The sequence below is a fragment of the Sparus aurata genome, chromosome 8, assembly GCF_900880675.1.
Source record: "Sparus aurata chromosome 8, fSpaAur1.1, whole genome shotgun sequence".
Taxonomy (NCBI): domain Eukaryota; kingdom Metazoa; phylum Chordata; class Actinopteri; order Spariformes; family Sparidae; genus Sparus; species Sparus aurata.
In genome coordinates, this window is record NC_044194.1 from 1605190 (window position 1) to 1626426 (window position 21237).

The 21237-nt window shown below is 41.8% G+C and overlaps 2 protein-coding genes across 2 annotated transcripts; both read right to left on the reverse strand.

The window, feature by feature from the left end:
- Positions 1-9234: 9234 nt before the first annotated feature.
- Positions 9235-10894, reverse strand: LOC115587144 (nuclear factor 7, brain-like). The gene has a single exon (XM_030426800.1). The coding sequence runs from the start codon at positions 10892-10894 to the stop codon at positions 9503-9505; it is 1392 nt and encodes a 463-aa protein (XP_030282660.1). The 3' UTR covers positions 9235-9502.
- An 8141-nt stretch (positions 10895-19035) lies between these two features.
- Positions 19036-21148, reverse strand: LOC115587143 (nuclear factor 7, brain-like). Its single transcript, XM_030426799.1, has 2 exons — positions 20989-21148; positions 19036-20893 (listed from the first exon to the last, which is right to left on the reverse strand). The coding sequence occupies exon 2, from the start codon at positions 20874-20876 to the stop codon at positions 19410-19412; it is 1467 nt and encodes a 488-aa protein (XP_030282659.1). The 5' UTR covers positions 20877-20893; positions 20989-21148; the 3' UTR covers positions 19036-19409.
- Between the last annotated feature and the right edge of the window lie 89 nt (positions 21149-21237).

Genomic DNA, 21237 nt, shown 5'->3' on the forward strand with positions numbered 1-21237 from the left:
ACACTTAAATTGTCATCAAATTATGACAGCTTGACTACAATGCATTGAATACAGGATATTCAAATGCTGAACTGAAATTCTCACACTTTCTACAGAGCACTTACTTCATCTGTGGGTCCCAGCATGGCCGTGTCCTCCACATGATCAGAGTTTGACTGAGTATTGTTTCCCCGGCTGAAGCCCAGCAGCTGTCAGGAGTGAGTTACTAATCTGTGCACTTAAATCACTGAGAAGTCACTTTCAACAGGGAAGAAAGCCGCTGTAAGTTTTGGAGGAGCGTTACGTCAGACTGTGTTTTAGTTTGTGGTGCCAACAAATACTGAATTTAATCCTTATCGTTAATATAGTTTATTTATATTGTTTATTAAGTATCAAGTCAGCTATTCAGGATTCGTCAGTTGTTGTTTCTAATGTTATTCAAAGCTCAACAGATGAGACATAGAGAGGAAGAGAGCAGCAGTGGACAAGCAAGCTAGAAGGCAAATGAAGCAGTGAGTCTGAGAAATTAAACCTTATTTTAGGATTGTTTCACAGCGGTTTCATTTTAAAGCACAAATAAACACGTTCACGTTCAATATTTGGGCTGTTCAGGTTTATTGGCTGATGTAGAGATAAACACGCTGTGATTTAACATGAAAAGGTCGACAATAGAAACACAAAGCAAACTGTCAAACTAAAACTACAAGAACAGAAACATGACCATCTGTGTTTCTGAATGATGAGACAGCAGGAGGAGCAGGTGAAGATTAACAGGTTGAATTCTGTGATTTTTAATTTAAACATGTTGACGACATTTTTATGTCGACAAATCATTTATAATAAAACATCTACAGAGCTCGTAGAACGCTGCAGAGTGAAAGTCTCTTTTTTCCTTAAAAACATTATTATGATTGTGAATAAATGATCAATGTTTGTCAGGTCCAAACTAATTGTTCTGTTTATCTCTGTGTCAGAATTTCAGAACTTTTTTCAGAATGTTCTCTGAGCCAAAACCGAGCCCCGTCCAATCCGGTGCAGCGCTGTGCACTCTGGGAGTTGTAGTCTTTCTACCTTTCAGTAGAAGTGAACACCACAGTCCTTTACTCTGTTTTCTCTGCTCATGTAGCATCAAGTTAAAAAATATTTGTCTTTCTTCTGCAGAGAGAGAAAGTTTTATTTAGGGGCCGTCTTTCCAGAGATGAAATACTTCTTTACCTGCTCTGTTGCACTGACACACACACCTTCAGAGGTGATATCTTCAGTGGCAGTTCATCCCAAGTGTCAATGTATGGAAACATCCTCTCAGTGAAAGTGTGTCTGAAGGTGTGTAGGTGTGTGTTAGTATTAGGATCAGAGAACGACAGCTTTCCTCTGTTCCAGTCCAGATTCACTCTGATCCTCTGGAGCTTCTTCTGCACTACGAGATCAGTGGGTGGAGCTGATGGTGACCGCACTGAGTATTCACCATAGTAAAACATTATACTCCATAATCCAGACAGTATGAATCCCTTCCTCTTGACAGACTCTGCTAACACACCCAGTGACCAGTCTGTACTGCCTCCAACCTCGACGTCCCAGCTGTGAGTCCCTGAGTTAAAGCCCTCAGAGCCCAGGACAGACCTGACAACACCAAACCTCTCTGGATTATCAGGAAGCTTCTGTGTCTCTCCTGCTGTCACACTGCTCAGATCTTCAGACAGGATGAGGTCTGGACCAGCAGTGTTTGGGTCCAGAACCACAGGAGTGTAGGAGACCATGTCCTTCATCTTGTTCCAGATGTTGAAGCTCAGGTTGCCCAGGTGTTTGGCCTGGTCTATCAGAGCTCCTGAGGGCAGCTGTGGATCCTCCAGCAGGGGGCGCTGCTGGACTCTTTCCACTGCAGCCTTGTAGTTGTGCAGGAATGAGACGTCTTCAGCTCTCAGCTCCTCCTCTGTGGCTCTGACTGTGTGTGAAAGAGCTGCTATCTCTCTGCTCAGAGCCTCCATCTTCTCCTTCATCATCTGACTCTTCTGCTCCTCTTCCTCCCTCAGTGCAGCCATCCTGGCCTCCTCTTCCTCTTCTAGAAACTGGTGCAGCTTCTTAAACTGATCCTTAATCTGCCTCTCTGTGTGTCGGGCCTGGACCTTCATGTGTTCTGCTGTCTGATCAAACTTCACTTTAACTTCTTCAAAAACCTTTAACTTCATCTTTAAAGGCTCCAGAGTTTCCTGAAGTTTCTTCTTGTGTTGTCGTGCAGCTTCATCGATGGGTCTGAATCTGTGGTTGGTGTGTTGTTCTGAGTCTCTGCAGATGTGACACACCGGCTGCTGATGGTCCAGACAGAAGAGTTTGAGTTTCTCAGAGTGCCGACTGCAGAGATCCTCTGAAGCTCTCTGATCTCTCTCCTGTAAGAAGGTCTCACACAGGTTCTTTAACACCAGGTTTAAAGGTGGATGATGCCTTTGAAGATCTTCTCTTACAAACTGGACACTCCCGTGTTTGTCTCTCTGTCCACCAGCTCTGCAGACAGTCTTTACAGAAGCTGTGGCTACATGACAGAACGACAGGCTCTCTGAAGACATCATGACACACCGGACAGCAGAGATCCTCCTCTAACCTGGAAGCCATTTTGTCTCTGAGTGACGCTGTGAACACAGCAGACAGTACAGTCAGTCACAGCTCCACTTCCTCCTTCACTTCACTGAAGTTACTTTCAGTTCTGGTTCTGGTCGGACTCACCTTCAGTGTGTGGAGCGTCTGCAGTGTTGTAGTTTCCTCCTCCTCTCTCCTGTAGATGAACTCACTCAGAGGACGTTGTTAGTTCAGTCTGAAGGTGGATCTGATCGTCTGTGTGTGGTTCTGTAGTAAAGACACACACACACACTGACAAACTGTTTCCTGGTTTGCCTCGTGTGAGTCAGATGTGGGCGGAGCTTTGTCAGACCTGCTGAATGCTGTTGGTTCACATGTGACTCAGAGGAGTGTTTCACATTTAAGTCTGAACACGAGAAAATAAATCAGGTTTTAATCTTCAACATTAATCTTTACTTTCTGTTGTTAATTATTAGTAACTTTGTTTCTGTTTTCATTTCATCTCCTGTCTTTATTCTTTATTTGGTTATTTTATGAAGAGAGAAACACCAGAGAGATTCAGTTCTTCAGTCAACAACATCACATGAACACAAACTGAGACGTCCACCTTAAATATAGAACGACTCGTCCTCTCACTGAACAGACGACTGACAGCAGAGTTCAACTGATGGAGGATCAAAATTCAGCAGCGTGATTAAATCAAAAGGAGAAAAAACTGTACATTTACAGTATTTTGGATCATTTCACATATTTTTTGAATTACAAACATTTCATATAATAACAAAACTTGGATTTTATTGTTTAGAAACTTTAAAATCTGGACTAGAATTTGAAATGATGTTTTTGGATCTGAACAATGAAACATGCAGTTAGTAGTTGAATTGTTGTTTTGTGCTCATCTTTTATATAGTTCTTCAAAAACACACAGACACACACATACACATCTATATGCCAACAGGGCACTGCATCTCACAAATTTAATATTTACAATATTAATGAGGTCTGGAACTGAAGTGTTCTGAACTGAAGTGGTTTTAATTATCTGACAACAGGGAACTAAATCTCTCTCTCTCTACACACACACACACACAGACACACACAGACACACACACACACACACATTCTTGTTGTCTGTCATTGTTTAATAAATAATACTTTCTTTGAAAACCTTCATTTGTATCAGCCATCCTTACACTGATGTCTCAGTAACTGTAACAGGAGTAACAAGTGTTTTGTTATGATAGTTAATTGCTTAAGTTACTTAAGTTACAGCTAACGTTACTGTTACTCTGTGCACTAACCCAGAGCCACAGAGAAACATCTTAACAGCTCTGCACTTACCTGTAGACACAAACATACAAGCATACATTAGTTTTTATTCTGTAATAGTTTTGAAAATATGTGTATGGCTTAATCTTAAAATTACATTCTTAGTCTGAACACGATCATGTTTCACGTTGTGGCCACTTTCATCAGAAGAAGTGAGCTAGCTGCTAGTGACCACGGCAGACTTCTTAGTGCTACCTGAAGGTAAGCTGATGGCTGAATATGAATTTATAAGCAAGATCACGGGAATCAATAATATGGCCCAGTTGCGCTGAAATGAAGATCATGAGACGTCTATCATCAGATGAATGATATGGAAAAGTTAAACATGAACACTAAGCTTTTCCCTCTAGAAATGTAAAACTTATCTAAGTAATACAGCTTGTCGTTGTCACGCTGCCTCTCATGATGCAAAACTGACATTAACAAAGATGTAATAATGCAATTACAGCTGAAAAAGTACTTGGGTGTGTGTTTATTTATATTTATCATTCAATAACACAATCGCTGCTGTCTGTCCCATAGAAGAACATGACAGCCAGCGTATGTTTTGGAACTATTGGGGCTTACATGAACCACGTGACTGCCACGACGGTGACATCACAGAGTGTCACAACTCTTTCTCTCTATGGCACAATCTAGTGGCTCTGGGCTACAAACTGGGGCCAATAAAGATGAACACAGTTTACAAGCGTAACTTAACTTCACCTTAACCCTCTGGCCTTGTTCGTTTTTACTACCCTCTCAGCTTGTTTGTGGCCAAAAATGGCCACCAACAGATTGAGTCTGTAATTTTTGGGATTTTGTATGTTTTTTGCTGCTTTTACTGCATAAAATGTTTAATTAACATCAGTTCTTGTCATAAGTACAAAAAATTAATTCATTTTTAATTTTTTAACCCCTCAAATGCCAATTTGTTTGCACAATGCGCTTGTTGGAAAACTACCACAAAAATGATCACTGCCTATCTTCTCAGTGCTACCAGTTTATCTTGTATTATCAATAACACAGTCTGAGATATGTAACTGATTAACAACAACATTGATTTTTATGCATCGTTATTTTTGTGCAGGGAAGGCAAAGTAGTCCCTCTCAGCTTGTTCGTGGCCAAAAGTGTCCACCTCTTGTTCCAAAATGCTATAAGACTAATATATATATTTTAAAAATTCCATTTTTTTTAACCAGTTTTTTAAATTTGCATCAGTCCTTGTCATGAAAACTAAAATTTCATTCAAATTCTGAATTTTAACCCTTTAAATGCCTATTAGATAACATACTGCTGATGATTTGTAAGGGAGAATAGCATTAAATCACCATTTTTTTGCAAAATAATACATGCTACCTGAATTATTCTTTAAACATCATTGCAGCTTAATGTGTGTCAATAATAAGCAGTATCAATGATTTTTATGCTTCATTAGTTTTTTGTGCAGTGGCAGAAAAACATAAAAAGTCCCTCTCAGCTTGTTCGTGGCCAAAAGTGTCCACCTCCTGTTTACATTTCTAAAATGCTATAAAACTAATACATATATAAAAATAATTCCACTTTATTTCCCCAGTTTTTTAAATTTGCATCAGTCCTGGTCATGAAAACTAAAATTTCATTCAAATTCTGAATTTTAACCCTTTAAATGCCTATTAGATAACATAATTCCGATGATTTATAAGGGAGAATAGCATTAAATCACCATGTTTTTGCAAAATAATACATGCTACCTGAATTATTCTTTAACCATCGTTGCAGCTAAACGTGTGTCAATAATAAGCAATATCAATGATTTTTATGCTTCATTAGTTTTTTGTGCAGTGGCAGAAAAAACATAAAAACTCCCTCTCAGCTTATGCATGGCCAAAAGTGTCCACCTCCTGTTTGCTTACAAAATGCTATATACAAACACTATATACTGAAAATATTTGCTTCTTTTTTAAAATTTGACATCAGTCCTGATCATGAAATCCAAAATTTTAATCAATTCCAGAATTTTAACTGGGTCGTTTTCCCATGTAAATCTCCATGCTCCAGGCATAGGAGGTTGCCACATCACAGGTGAACCAGATTTTAATGCCATACTTTGCGGGCTTGTTGGGGATATTTTGTAGATGTCAGTGGTGTGCATGGGGGGTCGGGCAGTGGCCCAATTAGTGAAAAATGCACACTAAAGTGCCCTCTTGAGTGCCAAAATGCGTGCTAAAGTGCCCTCTTGGGAGCCAAAACGCGCACTGAAGCACCATCTTTGGAGCCAAAAAGTGCGTTAAAGTGCCCTCTTGGTTGGCAAAACACAACAAACTGCCCCCTTGGCTGGTTAAAACATGATAAACTGCCCTCTTGGGTGACAAAATCAGGAACTAAAGTGCCCTCTTCGGAGCCAAAATGCGCGCTAATGTGCCCTCTTCAGTCGCAAGAACGTGCTATATGTGCCCTTTTTTTGCCTTTCGCCCCTGCCTTTCAAAAGGTCTGTGCACGCCACTGGTCGAAGTCCACAATGACCTATGAATGCAACATGCTGCTCGTCAACACACACACATCAACCCCTGGATTAAATAAGAGGGGGAGGCAAGCAACCCACTTTTCCCACAGGATGCGAAATGCAGCGAGTTTATCATTCCTGAAGCGTCCTGGGTGGGAGAGCCTGTCATCAAAGCAGATGTTAGCGCTGATCTGAGTGAAGCTGTAGAGGGGCATCGTGGCACAAAACGTGGCCCGTCCTGTCTTGGCATCCCACATGCCACGTGTTGCTTCATGTCTTGAGCGGTAGACGCCAGCCAGAATCAGAATCCCAATGTAGACTCTCATCTCCACTTCATCCACATTCTTCCAATCCTCACATCTTCGCCTTCCATGCAGGTTTGTGTTGGTGCACAGCAGCTGAATGATCTCCTCTGTAATAAAATGGTCAAAGGCAGACCTCAGGTTGCTGATATGGGCAAATGCATACAGGGTGGGCCCTGGGGTGAAACCAGTGGATACTGGATTGTGGTGCAGGGTCTCTTCAGCAGTGGGAAGCCACATAATTTTCCCATGACGAGACATCCACTCACCCGCCAGCCCCTCTGTCTCTGCCATCAGCTGATCGGCCTCCATCGCTGTGTCTGTACTGTCCTCTTCCCCTGAGGAAGAGGAACCAGGCACTGGCTGAAAGTCGTCATCAGTGGTGTTGCTGTCATCCTCTGAGGAAGGTATCCCATCATCTTCAGGAGAGGACGTGTCCTCATCTTGGGTAGAAGATGTCTCCTCCTCAACCGCAGAGGATTTCTCCCCATCTTTACTCTCTGAGCCCATCACATACTCAAGTGCTTCAGTCAGGGCATATGACCTTCTCGCCATCCTGCAGATAAAGAAGGATCTGGGAGCTGATAGGCTCACTTATAGCATTAGTACTGACTGCACCTGCAAAAACTCCAGGACAGATTTATAAACAGTGTCAGACTTTGTTTTTGTTTCCCCAGAAGCCAGAGGTAAAGATGACCTGTGATCCTTTTTTTTGGAGAGCAGCTATTTGAGTATGTAAAGGCTATTGTGTAGTTGTGTGTGGCATTTTTTATGAAAAGATCAAAGTTACAGGTGTTTTCAACCTGTGCATCACAGCCAGGTTTGCCTTGGAAACTCAAAGCTCAATAACCTGTACCAAGAGAAATTCACCAAAACTTGTATGGTATGATACACTGTAATTTATGTCACTTTATCTTGCTGATACAATTTTTTTTTTTTCATGCACAAACACACATCATTACCTGACCTCCTTAGGATCACACCTATTTCAAAATTGTGTTATTCATTTGCTCCGTTGGAGTGCAGGAAGCCATCATACGCCCCTAGTGGAAACTAAGAATATTAACTGAAATTGCTCCCTTGCCCAAAAATGGACAAATTACACAATCTGGTAAAAAACATTAAAAACTAAAATTTTCAAGTGTTGAGTTTAGAATGAAAGCCATTTTACCTGAATTATATGATTTTATACTGTAAATCACAAGGAATTAAAAAATGTGGTTTTCATGGGTTTCAATTGGCCAAAAGTGTCCACGATAGAGCCATAAGGTACAATTGTAGATACACAGTATAATATTGACATATTTAAAGAGCAGGTTATGAAAATTGAAAGATCAGCCAAATATCCAGACCCTTGGGAAATATCATTCCATATGCATTAACACAGCTAAAATTATCAACAAAAAGGAAGTGAGGTGGACACAAATGGCCAGCATAGAGTCCAGAGGGTTAAACATGCACTTAGTGGAATGCAGGTTAGGAACAATCAGAGGATTGTCTCTTAAAGTTGACTGAGGCTGAAACACGTAGTATTAACAGCTAAAGTCCAAAACTTGTGTTTCACAGGGCTGTTAGCACGCTGTGGCTCTATCGCTGGTTCTGCTTCTTACTCAGGCTGAAATACAAGGCAGTAACAGTCAGATATAAACTTTTATATATCACTAGGTGGTGGCACGCTGTGATTAACAGGAGGAACACTTAAATTGTCATCAAATTATGACAGCTTGACTACAATGCATTGAATACAGGATATTCAAATGCTGAACTGAAATTCTCAAACTTTCTACAGAGCACTTACTTCATCTGTGGGTCCCAACATGGCCGTGTCCTCAACATGATCAGATTTTGACAGAGTATTGTTTCCCCGGCTGAAGCCCAGCAGCCGTCAGGAGTGAGTTACTAATCTGTGCACTTAAATCACTGAGAAGTCACTTTCAACAGGGAAGGAAGCCGCTGTAAGTTTTGGAGGAGCGTTACGTCAGACTGTGTTTTAGTTTGTGGTGCTAACAAATACTGAATTTAATCATTAATGTTGATATAGTTTATTTATATTGTTTATTAAGTATCAAGTCAGCTATTCACGATTCATCAGTTGTTGTTTCTAAGGTTATTCAAAGCTCAACAGATGAGACATAGAGAGGAAGAGAGCAGCAGTGGACAAGCAAGCTAGAAGGCAAATGAAGCAGTGAGTCTGAGAAATAAAAACTTATTTTGGGATTGTTTCACAGCGGTTTCATTTTAAAACACAAATAAACACGTTCACGTTCAATATTTAAATACGCTGTGATTTAACATGCAAAGGTCGACAATAGAAACACAAAACTGTCAAACTAAAAACTACAAGAACAGAAACATGAACATCTGTGTTTTGTGAATAATGAGACAGCAGGAGGAGCAGGTGAAGATTAATAGCTTTAATTCTGTGATTTTTAATTTAAAAAAGTTGACGACATTTTTATGTTGACAAATCATTTTAAAATAAAACATCTACAGAGCTTGTAGAACACTGCAGAATAAAAGTCTCTCTTTTCCTTGAAAACATTATTATGATTGTGAATAAATGATTTTTAAATGTTTGTCGAGTCCAAATTAATTGTTCTTTTTGTCTCTGTGTCAGAATTTCAGAATGTTTTTATGGACTTTTTCTGAGTTAAAGACGAACCCCGTCCAATCCGGTGCAGCACTGTGCACTCTGGGAGTTGTAGTCTTTCTGCCTTTTGAGTAGAAGTGAACACCACAGTCCTTTTACTCTGTTTTCTCTGCTCATGTAGCATACAGTTAAAAAATATTTGTCTTTCTACTGCAGAGAGAGAAAGTTTTATTTAAGGGCCGTCTTTCTAGAGATGAAATACTTCTTTACTTGCTCTGTTCCACTGTCACACACACCTTCAGAGGTGATATCTTGAGTTTATACCCAGTGCTAATGTATGGAAACATCCTCTCAGTGAAAGTGTGTGTGAAGGTGTGTAGGTGTGTGTTAGTATCAGGATCAGAGAACGACAGCTTTCCTCTGTTCCAGTCCAGATTCACTCTGATCCTCTGGAGCTTCTTCTGCACTACCAGATCAGTGGGTGGAGCTGATGGTGACCCCACTGAGTATTTACCAATGACAAACTTTATTCTCCATAATCCAGACTGTATGCGTCCCTTCCTCTGGACAGACTCTGCTAACACACCCAGTTCCCAGCATGTACTGTCTCCAACCTCGACGTCCCAGCTGTGAGTCCCTGAGTTAAAGCCCTCAGAGCCCAGGACAAACCCGTGATAACAATCAAACCTCTCTGGATTATCAGGAAGCTTCTGTGTCTCTCCTTCTCTCACACTGCTCAGATCTTCAGACAGGGTCAGGTTCAGCCAAGCACTGTTTGGGTCCAGAACCACAGGAGTGTAGGAGACCGTGTCCTTCATCTTGTTCCAGATGTTGAAGCTCAGGTTGCCCAGGTGTTTGGCCTGGTCTATCAGAGCTCCTGAGGGCAGCTGTGGATCCTCCAGCAGGGGGCGCTGCTGGACTCTTTCCACTGCAGCCTTGTAGTTGTGCAGGAATGAGACGTCTTCAGCTCTCAGCTCCTCCTCTGTGGCTCTGACTGTGTGTGAAAGAGCTGCTATCTCTCTGCTCAGAGCCTCCATCTTCTCCTTCATCATCTGACTCTTCTGCTCCTCTTCCTCCCTCAGTGCAGCCATCCTGGCCTCCTCTTCCTCTTCTAGAAACTGGTGCAGCTTCTTAAACTGATCCTTAATCTGCCTCTCTGTGTGTCGGGCCTGGACCTTCATGTGTTCTGCTGTCTGATCAAACTTCATTTTAACTTGTTTAAAAACCTTTAACTTTTTCTTTAAAGGCTCCAGAGTTTCCTGAAGTTTCTTCTTGTGTTGTCGTGCAGCTTCATCGATGGGTCTGAATCTGTGGTTGGTGTGTTGTTCTGAGTCTCTGCAGATGTGACACACCGGCTGCTGATGGTCCAGACAGAAGAGTTTGAGTTTCTCAGAGTGCCGATTGCAGAGATCCTCTGAAGATCTCTGATCTCTCTCCTGTAAAAAGGTCTCACACAGGTTCTTTAACACCAGGTTTGGAAGTGGATGATCCATTGAAGATCTTCTCTTACAAACTGGACACTCCCGTGTTTGTCTCTCTGTCCACCAGCTCTGCAGACAGTCTTTACAGAAGCTGTGGCTACATGACAGAACGACAGGCTCTCTGAAGACATCATGACACACCGGACAGCAGAGATCCTCCTCTAACCTGGAAGCCATTTTGTCTCTGAGTGACGCTGTGAACACAGCAGACAGTACAGTCAGTCACAGCTCCACTTCCTCCTTCACTTCACTGAAGTTTACTTTCAGTTCTGGTTCTGGCTGGACTCACCTTCAGTGTGTGGAGCGTCTGCAGTGTTGACCTCTCCTCCTCTCTCCTGTAGATGAACTCACTCAGAGGACGTTGTTAGTTCAGTCTGAAGGTGGATCTGATCGTCTGTCTGTGGTTCTGTACTAAAGAGACACACACACTGACAAACTGTTACCTGGTTTGTCTTAGGTGAGTCAGGTGTGGGCGGAGCTTTGTCAGACCTGCTGAATGCTGTTGGTTCACATGTGACTCAGAGGAGTGTTTCAGTCCAAAGTACTGATTTATTGCAGGAAATGTAATCTGATACACTTGTTGTCATGATTGGAAGGGCTAAAGTCCCACCAGAACCAGCACTGCATAACTGTAGTGTTTTCTGCTTTTATATATATATAAACTTTGCTTATTGAGTACAAACACTCAGAACGGAATTCCCACCCCAAAAAGTGCATAAATAATTAATAATAATAATCAATATATGACTGGATCTAAGTTTGTTGTAAGAGAGGACATATATACACATGATAAGAGAGAGAATCTTACAAAAAACTAACAAACAAACAAATAAACAATCAAACAAGCAAACAAACAAAAGAACATGAGAAAAGTACAGGAAATTCAGAGTAAAATCCAAGCGGGTTGTCACCTAAATAAAGTGAAGCGATTAGATTGTTAGATTGTTTCATGCAGCTCTGACTTCTCTTCCACGTATCTCAAAAAAGGTGCCGAATCTTATAAAATCTGCAAGATGAACCTCTAAATGTTTGTTTTCGAATTTCATATAAAATAAAGTAGCTACTCCTGATCCATAGTGTGTGGGATGGAGGGGTGGCATCTTTCCATTTCAGAAAGATCAGGGGGAAAGCAACGTACAGAAAGCCAGAAAGTCACACTGAGAGTTGTTCAAACTGTGAACAACAGAAGGTACTCCAAAAAGGGCTATGACAGGGCAGGGGGCTATAGACACCTCGAGGAACTCCTAGAGTGTTTTATACACCGAAGTCCATTAAGTCGTCAGCTTGGAGCAGCTCCAAAACGTGTAAATATGAGGAAGGGGTAATTTTACAACAAAAACACGCTGGATCTGTGTCTGGGAATCTCTCTGATAACTTCTCTTTGGTCCAGTGAGCCAGATGCAATATTTTACACTGTAGTAGTCTGTGCCTTGCACAGATAGAGGAGGTGTGGACTCTCTTTAATACTGCATCCCAAGTTTCATATCCTGCTCCAATCCATGTCTAATAGTGGCAAGGGAAAGGGTTTTTTTGTAATGAAAGTGCACTATATAGGTTAGATATCATACCTTTAAACAACTGGACAGGCGCCAATAGACAGTCAATGTCAGAGCTTGGGGGAATTTCTGGAAAGGGAGGCAGCTGTTTTCACATGAAATCATGCAACTGTAAGTAACGCAAAATGTGTGTATGTGGGACAAGAAATTTCGTGCACAATTGCTGAAAAGAGGCAAAGAAACCATCTATAAAAAGGTCATGCTGTGTGCTCGGTCCCACCGCAGAAACGCACTGTCCTGAAGAGAGAGAAGGGGGGAACATGAGATCTGCATGGATTGGGGATTTCAGTGAAAAACTTTGCCATCCATGGTGCTGGCGGAACTGCGTCCATATTCTAAGTGTTGTTCTGACCAAAACATTTCTTGTATACAGCGAGGTGTCTGAGGCTAGAGGTGCATAGATTAATGCTGACAGTGTGGACGGGGTATAATATCTAGCTTCAAGAGTGCACCATGAGGGGGCATCAGCACCTGGATCCTCATATAGCCAATGGAGAGTAGGTTGAATATCAACAGCCCAATAATACAACTGAAGATTGGGCAAAGCCATACCGCCTAGCACCAATGGACACTGTAAATAGGCTCAGCTGAATTGTGGACTTTTATTATTCGAGATGAAGCTGGATATAAGTGTGTCTAGGCGTTTGGGCAACACATTCATTTTTGTAACAATTATTCTACCAGAAGGTGACAGATGTAGAGGCATCCAACATTTAAGGTTCTGCTCTATCTTAGTTAACAGTGGGTTGAAATTTCCCTTGAAGAGTCTGCCTGTACTGTTTGTAATTTGCACCCCTAAATATGTAAACTGATCATGAGTAACCTTAAAGGGAAGTGTATGAAAAGAATAAGTGCAGTCTAGGGAACTGGTAGGAAACATCTCACTTTTCTGAAGGTTTATTTTATACCCTGAGATTTTACTAAAATTCTCATGGATGGAGAGGACCATGGGCATGGAGATGTCCGGCTGTGAAACATACAGTATCATATCGTCCACATAGAGCAGGATTCTTTGCTCTAGCTCCTCTCTGAACAGGCCAATCACTGTAGTGTCCTGCCTTATTGCGATTGCTAAAGTCTTTATGGCCAATGCAAAAAGTAACGGTGACAGAGGGCAGCCTTGCCTTGTTCCACGAGAAACTGTAAAATGCTCAGAATACATCCTATTGGTACAGACTGATGCTACTGGTGATATACAATCGTAGTTCCGTCCTGGTACTTTTATCAATCACACAGTGCCACATGGAACAATATGTGTACATTGTAATGAATGATAATAGCAGGAATAGAAAAGGGAGAGAGAAACATTCCTGTCTGCTGTGAATATATCTAACGGCAGCTGTACAGTTCCATAATGTACCAGTCCTTCAAAAAGTAATGTCCAAAGGAGACGACCAGCACAAAACATCTGTGACGCATGGCTTGTTTTAATTAGCTGCTGTACTTCTATCCCAGTGAAGAAGATGCATGTGTCCCACGGTTAATGAAGTCCAGGGTGGGATCCTCGAAAGTACTTTCCTTACTCCCAGGAAATCTTAGCCCGTATTTGGCCCCCTCTATGGATCTCAGCCTTGTTTTCACGTCTCCAAACGCTTTTCTTCATCACCGCGGTGGTGTAGTCAGGATAAATATGGAGCATCTTCACTTCGTACATCAGGGGCCCTGAGAGGACTTGCTCCGTATCTCATCCCTCGTATGAGTGTTTTGGTTCACTATTATATTCATTATATTATTACTTATACTAAGGATGAATCATTTTCTGAAACCTAAATAAAAACCTCAAAATATATTAATGTAGGAACACCAGCCCTTATGTCTCCATCACGAGGCTCTGCTTCCTTTCCCCGTCCTCTGACCTCTAACCTCTCAACCACAAGACAAGACTAATTTAACAAACAAAGCATATCTGTTTGACTGAATATTTGCCTCTTCTCCCCCCTCACAAAGAAGATGAACTCCTTCTTCCTCAGGCCAAACTATGGCCTCTTCTCCCTATAGATTAGGACGGTGTGTTGCTCTTGCTATAAACAGATCATTGGAGACGTTTTGTTATTAATTTTAACGACTAAGTACAATAGAGTCCTCTCTCTCCACCTCAGATGACAAGAAGTGGGGGTTGATGTTGGTTGGGGTAAAGATGAACCAGTCCCCCTCCCTCACAGGCCAAAGCGTTTTACAACCCTGTCCGTGACATTTTAATCTTTGCTGCATTCCAATCCTATACTCATCCACCTTTCAATATGTTCTGAATAACTATTAACTACAATTTCATCTTCTTAATTTTAGCAGATTCCCTAATAGCCAAGAAAGTCATACAGTAGATATTTTCCATGTTATTTTCAAGCCCAAATGAAGTTTTATTACTTAATGAATTTGGGGTTTGAAAGAAACCAGCCCCCACCTTTGCAATGGGCACAGACTTGCATGTTTTTCTTTGGGGGGCGGCTGTAGCTCAGTGGGTTGAGCTGGTTCGAATCCCCTGCTCCCCTGGGGTGGGACTGAGTTACATGCCGAAGTATCCTTGAGTAAGATACTGGACCCCAGAATTGCTCCTGATGTGCAGTTGGCACCCTGTAGGGCAGCCACTGCCATCAGTAAAGGTCCTGCAATGAGCTGACAACTCGTTCGGGGTGTACCCTGGCCTTCGCCCATAAGTCAAACTGGATTTGGCCCCAGTAAGCCCCGCAACCCCCCACGGGGGGATAAAAAGCGGCAACATCCCGCAACCCTGACGGAAAAGCGGAAAAGAAAACGAACGAATGTCTGACGTTTTCTTAAGATAGAACTACAAGGAATATGTATAAGTCCTTGGTCCTACTGTGTATTATATGCTTTATGGTTTATGTTGTATACTATTGTTTTATGCCTTAATCATGTTTTTAATTCTTTAATTCTTGGATCATAACCATGTTACATCTTTTAACGAAGACAAAAATTCGACTTTTAAGATGGTAAAGTTTTTGGGAAGTTAAAACACGATTTCGAAACATTAAGGCAATACAGTTTAGTTAGATTAAAGTGTCGTGGGTCAAAACTCCCAACACAGAAGGAGTATTGTCAGCCAGCCCCACCCCTGTTCTCGATGTGTCTTCGGCAGGTCATAAAAACAGAGAAGATGCTCTTCTTCTTTTTTCTCTTCTCTTCTCATTTTCGGGTCCTGACTCCGGTCAGGACTTTGGCTCACTCTCGCTCTCCTTTTGGGTCCTGACTTCGGTCATGACTTGGAGTCTTCTTCTCCGGGCTCTCTTGCCCCCCTGTTTCTCCTCCTGACTTCTTCTTCTTCTCTCTTCTCTTCTCTTCACTTCTTTATTTTTCATTTTTCATTTTAAAGCAATCTTTACTTTTATTTTTGCAACAAGCTCTAAGAAAGCGAATTGAATAACTACTTTAAGTGCTCTACTTTTATCCAAGTCTTTAATGGAACAAATTCTTTTCTTTTCGATTTTTGATTTGATTTTAAAATAACGTTAAAGTATCACCGCCTGATCCAGAAGAAGTTGAATTAGTGAAAGGATCAGAACTTGAGAACCACCTTGAAACATCAAGAAAAAGTCTTTTTCAAGACTGTGATCATCTGATGAAGAACGTTGCAGTCCATCGTCTGCCTCAGAAGCCGTGCAAGGAGTCTCCACAAAAGAGACTTTGTTCCCAGCCGAGATCGACTCTGCCCCCAGCGCTCCCAAGGCGGAAACCCCGCTGGGCCTTCGGACCAAGAGTCCCTCAACAGAGTACCAGCCTTCCCTCTGGCTACTGGACCAACGCGCTGTGCCGTGGTCCAACCCAGAACTCTCAAAGAGACCAAGCTTCAGTGCCTCCTGACGCCCAGACAAAACAGGCTGAACGTCTTCATACAGCTGGATCCACACACGTGAGAATGAGTGGTGTCTAAGGTTCTGACTTCTGTCTCAGGTTCTGACTTCTGTCTCAGGTTCTGACTTCTGTCTAAAGCTCTAACTTCTATCCTATGAACTTTAGAAAGTTAAGGTTAGGGTCTCGTTAGTATTAAAAGATTACTCCCGTAATATTTAATATATAAAAACCCGACCCTTTAACTTTACCATCTGCCGACGGTCACATAATTTATTTATTTCTAATTACAGTCTTTACCTTTTCTGTTATCTGTTGTTCGTCTAAAATTGTCAGTTCATTTATGTTACCCCGAATTATTTAGTCAATAAATATATATAATCATTTGTCTTTGTTTGGAACTTAATTTTAATGTGGAGAACCGATGGATACGTGCAAAGAATTCACTGCTCCAGAATATTGAGATTGAATAAATTGATTTGAAATTGATACTCTAGCTGTCCAAGTCAAACTTGTACAGTTAGATGTTTGGAATAGTTCCCTCCAGCCTATTTCAGTAAATCAAACAATGGAGGTGGTGCCCCTTCTACGAGTGTAAAATTAATCACCAGTGATTAATGACCTTGATTATCAAGCAGTGATAGTCCCCTACATTTAGACCTATGGTGCCGTCCACGTGAGGCCCGCATAGCCTACATACCTATCCTACATTAACTTGATTATATTGTCACTTTTATTTGGGCACCAATATCTTCATGTTCTGTTGATTTGTTGTCCAGCCTTGATCCAAAAACAGTCTACAAACGTTTATTTAACATAACTAGTGTTAGATCATTACAGTATTTATGAAAATTTTCAGATTGAGCCACACTGAGATATTTAGATCACAGTATGTGTTGTATTGAGAGACAGGAAGCAGTGAAACAGGTGTTTCTGTTGACCAGTTACTTTAACACAGAGTCTGTTTTGTTCACTTAATATTCATTTGACTCTGTAAGTAAATCTACAGATATTTACAAAGAGTGTCCTCAGTAAGAGACTGAGAGTTTATTCACACTGACTGAAGACAAATGCAACTGTTTATGACCCAAGGGCCCAATAATCAGCATTAAAGGGGTGTCACGTGGTTTTGGAGCAATTCAAATTCAGATATTTAATATTAACAATAGTAATGAGGTCATAACACAAACCTTTCTCCATCAGTGAACAAGCTGCTCTCAGAGGAAAATAAGTTCCCAGAACTGTCACACCGCAGTGAGGGATGTCCTGTCTTGGAGTTTTGTCTGGCCAACTTCCTGTTTTATGTTGAAAATCGAATTCTCCTCTCGTATCAGGTCGCTTGCCTTTCCTCCTGTGTCACCGGTCCTTTGTCTCCCCTGATCCCCTGATTGTTGGGCGTGAGAGGCAGGGCAGGACGCGAAGGTCTATTTCCACTACATACGCGTCCGCTCTGCATTATGTCTCCGTATCGCCAGCGGAGCAGATAGGTTTCGTTTTCACTCTAGTCTATGTAAATTTCCAGCAGGTCCGCTGCGCTGCGCAGGACCTCTATGTATCCGGCGGATGCCGGAGCACGACACAGCAAGCCAGCTGAATTTTGCACCGAGCAGACAGGAAGTAAAGCGCTGAAATAACAATATAACATCCGGTTTCTTTTCAAAATAACAACACTCTGTGTTGATACCAGCACACAAATCTCAAAAAAGAGACACAAAGCTCTTCTGCTAGTCCTATGGTCAGGAACTATGGAGCAGGAAATATGACGATGGCTACATAGCTCTTGGGTTTACTGTGAACATGGTCGGAAATAAGGAAAGACCTATATGTGTTTTCTGCCTAAAAACTCTGACAGCTGACAACATAAAACCATTTTGAAAATCAGGTGATTGTGTGCAGAATGCTGCAGCTCATACAGTGTTTTATACAGATAAATAAATAAGTATTATCAGGTTCTCAATAGTATTTCAATTTGGGGGGGGGGTCGTGAAAACAATTCTGTCCTCTAGGGGGGGCATGACAAAAAATAACTGAGAACCACTGGCCTAAGTCAAGAACCTCGTGCCTTGTCAAGTTTGTATTTTCATGTTTTTTCAACTCCTCTGAAGAAGACTGACCTTATTTTGTGATAGTGTTGTGGTTAGTATTGAAGAAAGTTTTGTTTGCTGATCCTTTTGTTTCCTCCTTTGGAGCGTCTTTTGTTTTTGTAGTATTTTGTAATTCAGTGTAGCTCAGTTAAGTTTTCAGCCTTTTGGTTTTCCCTCTTTGAGAGTGTTTTTTTGTTTTGTGTAATTTTCATGGAGTATTTGTTCATTCTTAGATTAGTGTAGACCTTGTGCGTGTTTCCTCCTTCGAGAGTGATTTTCTGTTCTTTGTTTTCTTGTATGTCGTCCTCGTCTGTTCAGGCAAGTGTAGTTTTTCACAGCCTGTTGTGTTGTCACCCATTCTGACGAGAATTCATGAAAACATCAAAATAAAAGCCTGTCAACACCGTTCACTGACTGCATTTGAGTCCTCAATTTTACCCAGGTCTAACAAGAACACTGTTTGAAGCTAGAAAGGTGGCAGGGTCCACCACATGTAAACTAAACAAAGTAAAACAGTATAAACTGTGTTGTCCTTTAAGATCAGTTTATTTATTCAGTTTATTCAGTCGTGAAAACTAAGAGTTTCATTATTTAGTTTATTCAGGCAGAAAAACATCAGCCAATGAAAATCCTTGTCTTCTGATTTAAGTTATATTTTTGTAAAACATGAGGAGAGTCTGGAGGTGGAGAACTGAAGTGGTTTTAATTATCTGACAACAGGTCACTAAATCTATCTACACTCTACTCTCCCCATTTCATTCATTAAAAGGTCGACAATAGAAACCCAAAGCAAACCGTCAAATTAAAACAAATGAAAACAGATAAATCGACATCCATGTTTTGTGAATAATGAGACAGCAGGAGGAGCAGGTGAAGATTAACAGGTTGAATTCTGTGATTTTTAATTCAAACATGTTGACGACATTTTTATGTTGACAAATCATTTTATAATAAAACATCTACAGAGCTTGTAGAACGCTGCAGAATAAAAGTCTCTCTTTTCCTTAAAAACATTATTATGATTGTGAATAAATTATTTTAAATTGTTTGTCAGGTCCAAATTAACTGTTTTGTTTATCTCTGTGTCAGAATTTCAGAACTTTTTTCAGAACTTTCTCTGAGTCAAAACTGAGCCCCGTCCAATCCGGTGCAGCGCTGTGCACTCTGGGAGTTGTAGTCTTTCTACCTTTTGAGTAGAAGTGAACACCACAGTCCTTTTACTCTGTTTTCTCTGCTCATGTAGCATCAAGTTAAAAAAATATTTGTCTTTCTACTGCAGAGAGAGAAAGTTTTATTTAAGGGCCGTCTTTCCAGAGATGAAATACTCTGTTCCACTGTCACACACACTTTCAGAGGTGATATCTTCAGTGGGAGTTTATCCGAAGTGTAAAAGTATGGAAACATCCTCTCAGTGAAAGTGTGTGTGAAGGTGTGTAGGTGTGTGTTAGTATCAGGATCAGAGAACGACAGCTTTCCTCTGTTCCAGTCCAGATTCACTCTGATCCTCTGGAGCTTCTTCTGCACTACCAGATCAGTCTCTGGAGCTGATGCTGACCGCACTGAGTATTCACCTTCGTATAAATCTATTCTCCAGAATCCAGACAGTATGAATCCCTTCCTCTTGACAGACTCTGCTAACACACCCAGTGACCAGTCTGTACTGTCTCCAACCTCGACGTCCCAGCTGTGAGTCCCTGAGTTAAAGCCCTCAGAGCCCAGGACAGACCAGGGATAATCAAACCTTTCTGGATTATCAGGAAGCTTCTGTCTCTTTCCTCCTCTCACACTGCTCAGATCTTCAGACAGGATGAGGTTTGGATGAGCAGTGTTTGGGTCCAGAACCACAGGAGTGTAGGAGACCATGTCCTTCATCTGGTTCCAGATGTTGAAGCTCAGGTTGCCCAGGTGTTTGGCCTGGTCTATCAGAGCTCCTGAGGGCAGCTGTGGATCCTCCAGCAGGGGGCGCTGCTGGACTCTTTCCACTGCAGCCTTGTAGTTGTGCAGGAATGAGACGTCTTCAGCTCTCAGCTCCTCCTCTGTGGCTCTGACTGTGTGTGAAAGAGCTGCTATCTCTCTGCTCAGAGCCTCCATCTTCTCCTTCATCATCTGACTCTTCTGCTCCTCTTCCTCCCTCAGTGCAGCCATCCTGGCCTCCTCTTCCTCTTCTAGAAACTGGTGCAGCTTCTTAAACTGATCCTTAATCTGCCTCTCTGTGTGTCGGGCCTGGACCTTCATGTGTTCTGCTGTCTGATCAAACTCCACTTTAACCTCTTCAAAAACATTTAACTTGTTCTTTAAAGGCTCCAGAGTTTCCTGAAGTTCCTTCTTGTGTTGTCGTGCAGCTTCATCGATGGGTCTGAATCTGTGGTTGGTGTGTTGTTCTGAGTCTCTGCAGATGTGACACACCGGCTGCTGATGGTCCAGACAGAAGAGTTTGAGTTTCTCAGAGTGCCGACTGCAGAGATCCTCTGAAGCTCTCTGATCTCTCTCCTGTAAGAAGCTCTCACACAGATTCTTTAACACCAGGTTTACAGGTGGATGTCCCTTTGAAGATCTTCTCTTACAAACTGGACACTCCTGTGTTTGTCTCTCTGTCCACCAGCTCTGCAGACAGTCTTTACAGAAGCTGTGGCTACATGACAGAACGACAGGCTCTCTGAAGACATCATGACACACCGGACAGCAGAGATCCTCCTCTAACCTGGAAGCCATTTTGTCTCTGAGTGACGCTGTGAACACAGCAGACAGTACAGTCAGTCACAGCTCCACTTCCTCCTTCACTTCACTGAAGTTTACTTTCAGTTCTGGTTCTGGTCGGACTCACCTTCAGTGTGTGGAGCGTCTGCAGTGTTGTAGTTTCCTCCTCCTCTCTCCTGTAGATGAACTCACTCAGAGGACGTTGTTAGTTCAGTCTGAAGGTGAATCTGATCGTCTGTTTGTGATACTGTACTAAAGAGACACACACACACACACACACACACACACACACACACACACAGACAAACTGTTTCCTGGTTTGTATCGTGTGAGTCAGAAGTGGGCGGAGCTTTGTCAGACCTGCTGAATGCTGTTG

What these genes read in the sequence shown, in the direction of transcription:
- LOC115587144 (XM_030426800.1), bottom strand. Translation starts at nt 10,894, where the DNA reads ATGGCTTCCAGGTTAGAGGAGGATCTCTGCTGTCCGGTGTGTCATGAT.
- LOC115587143 (XM_030426799.1), bottom strand. Translation starts at nt 20,876, where the DNA reads ATGGCTTCCAGGTTAGAGGAGGATCTCTGCTGTCCGGTGTGTCATGAT.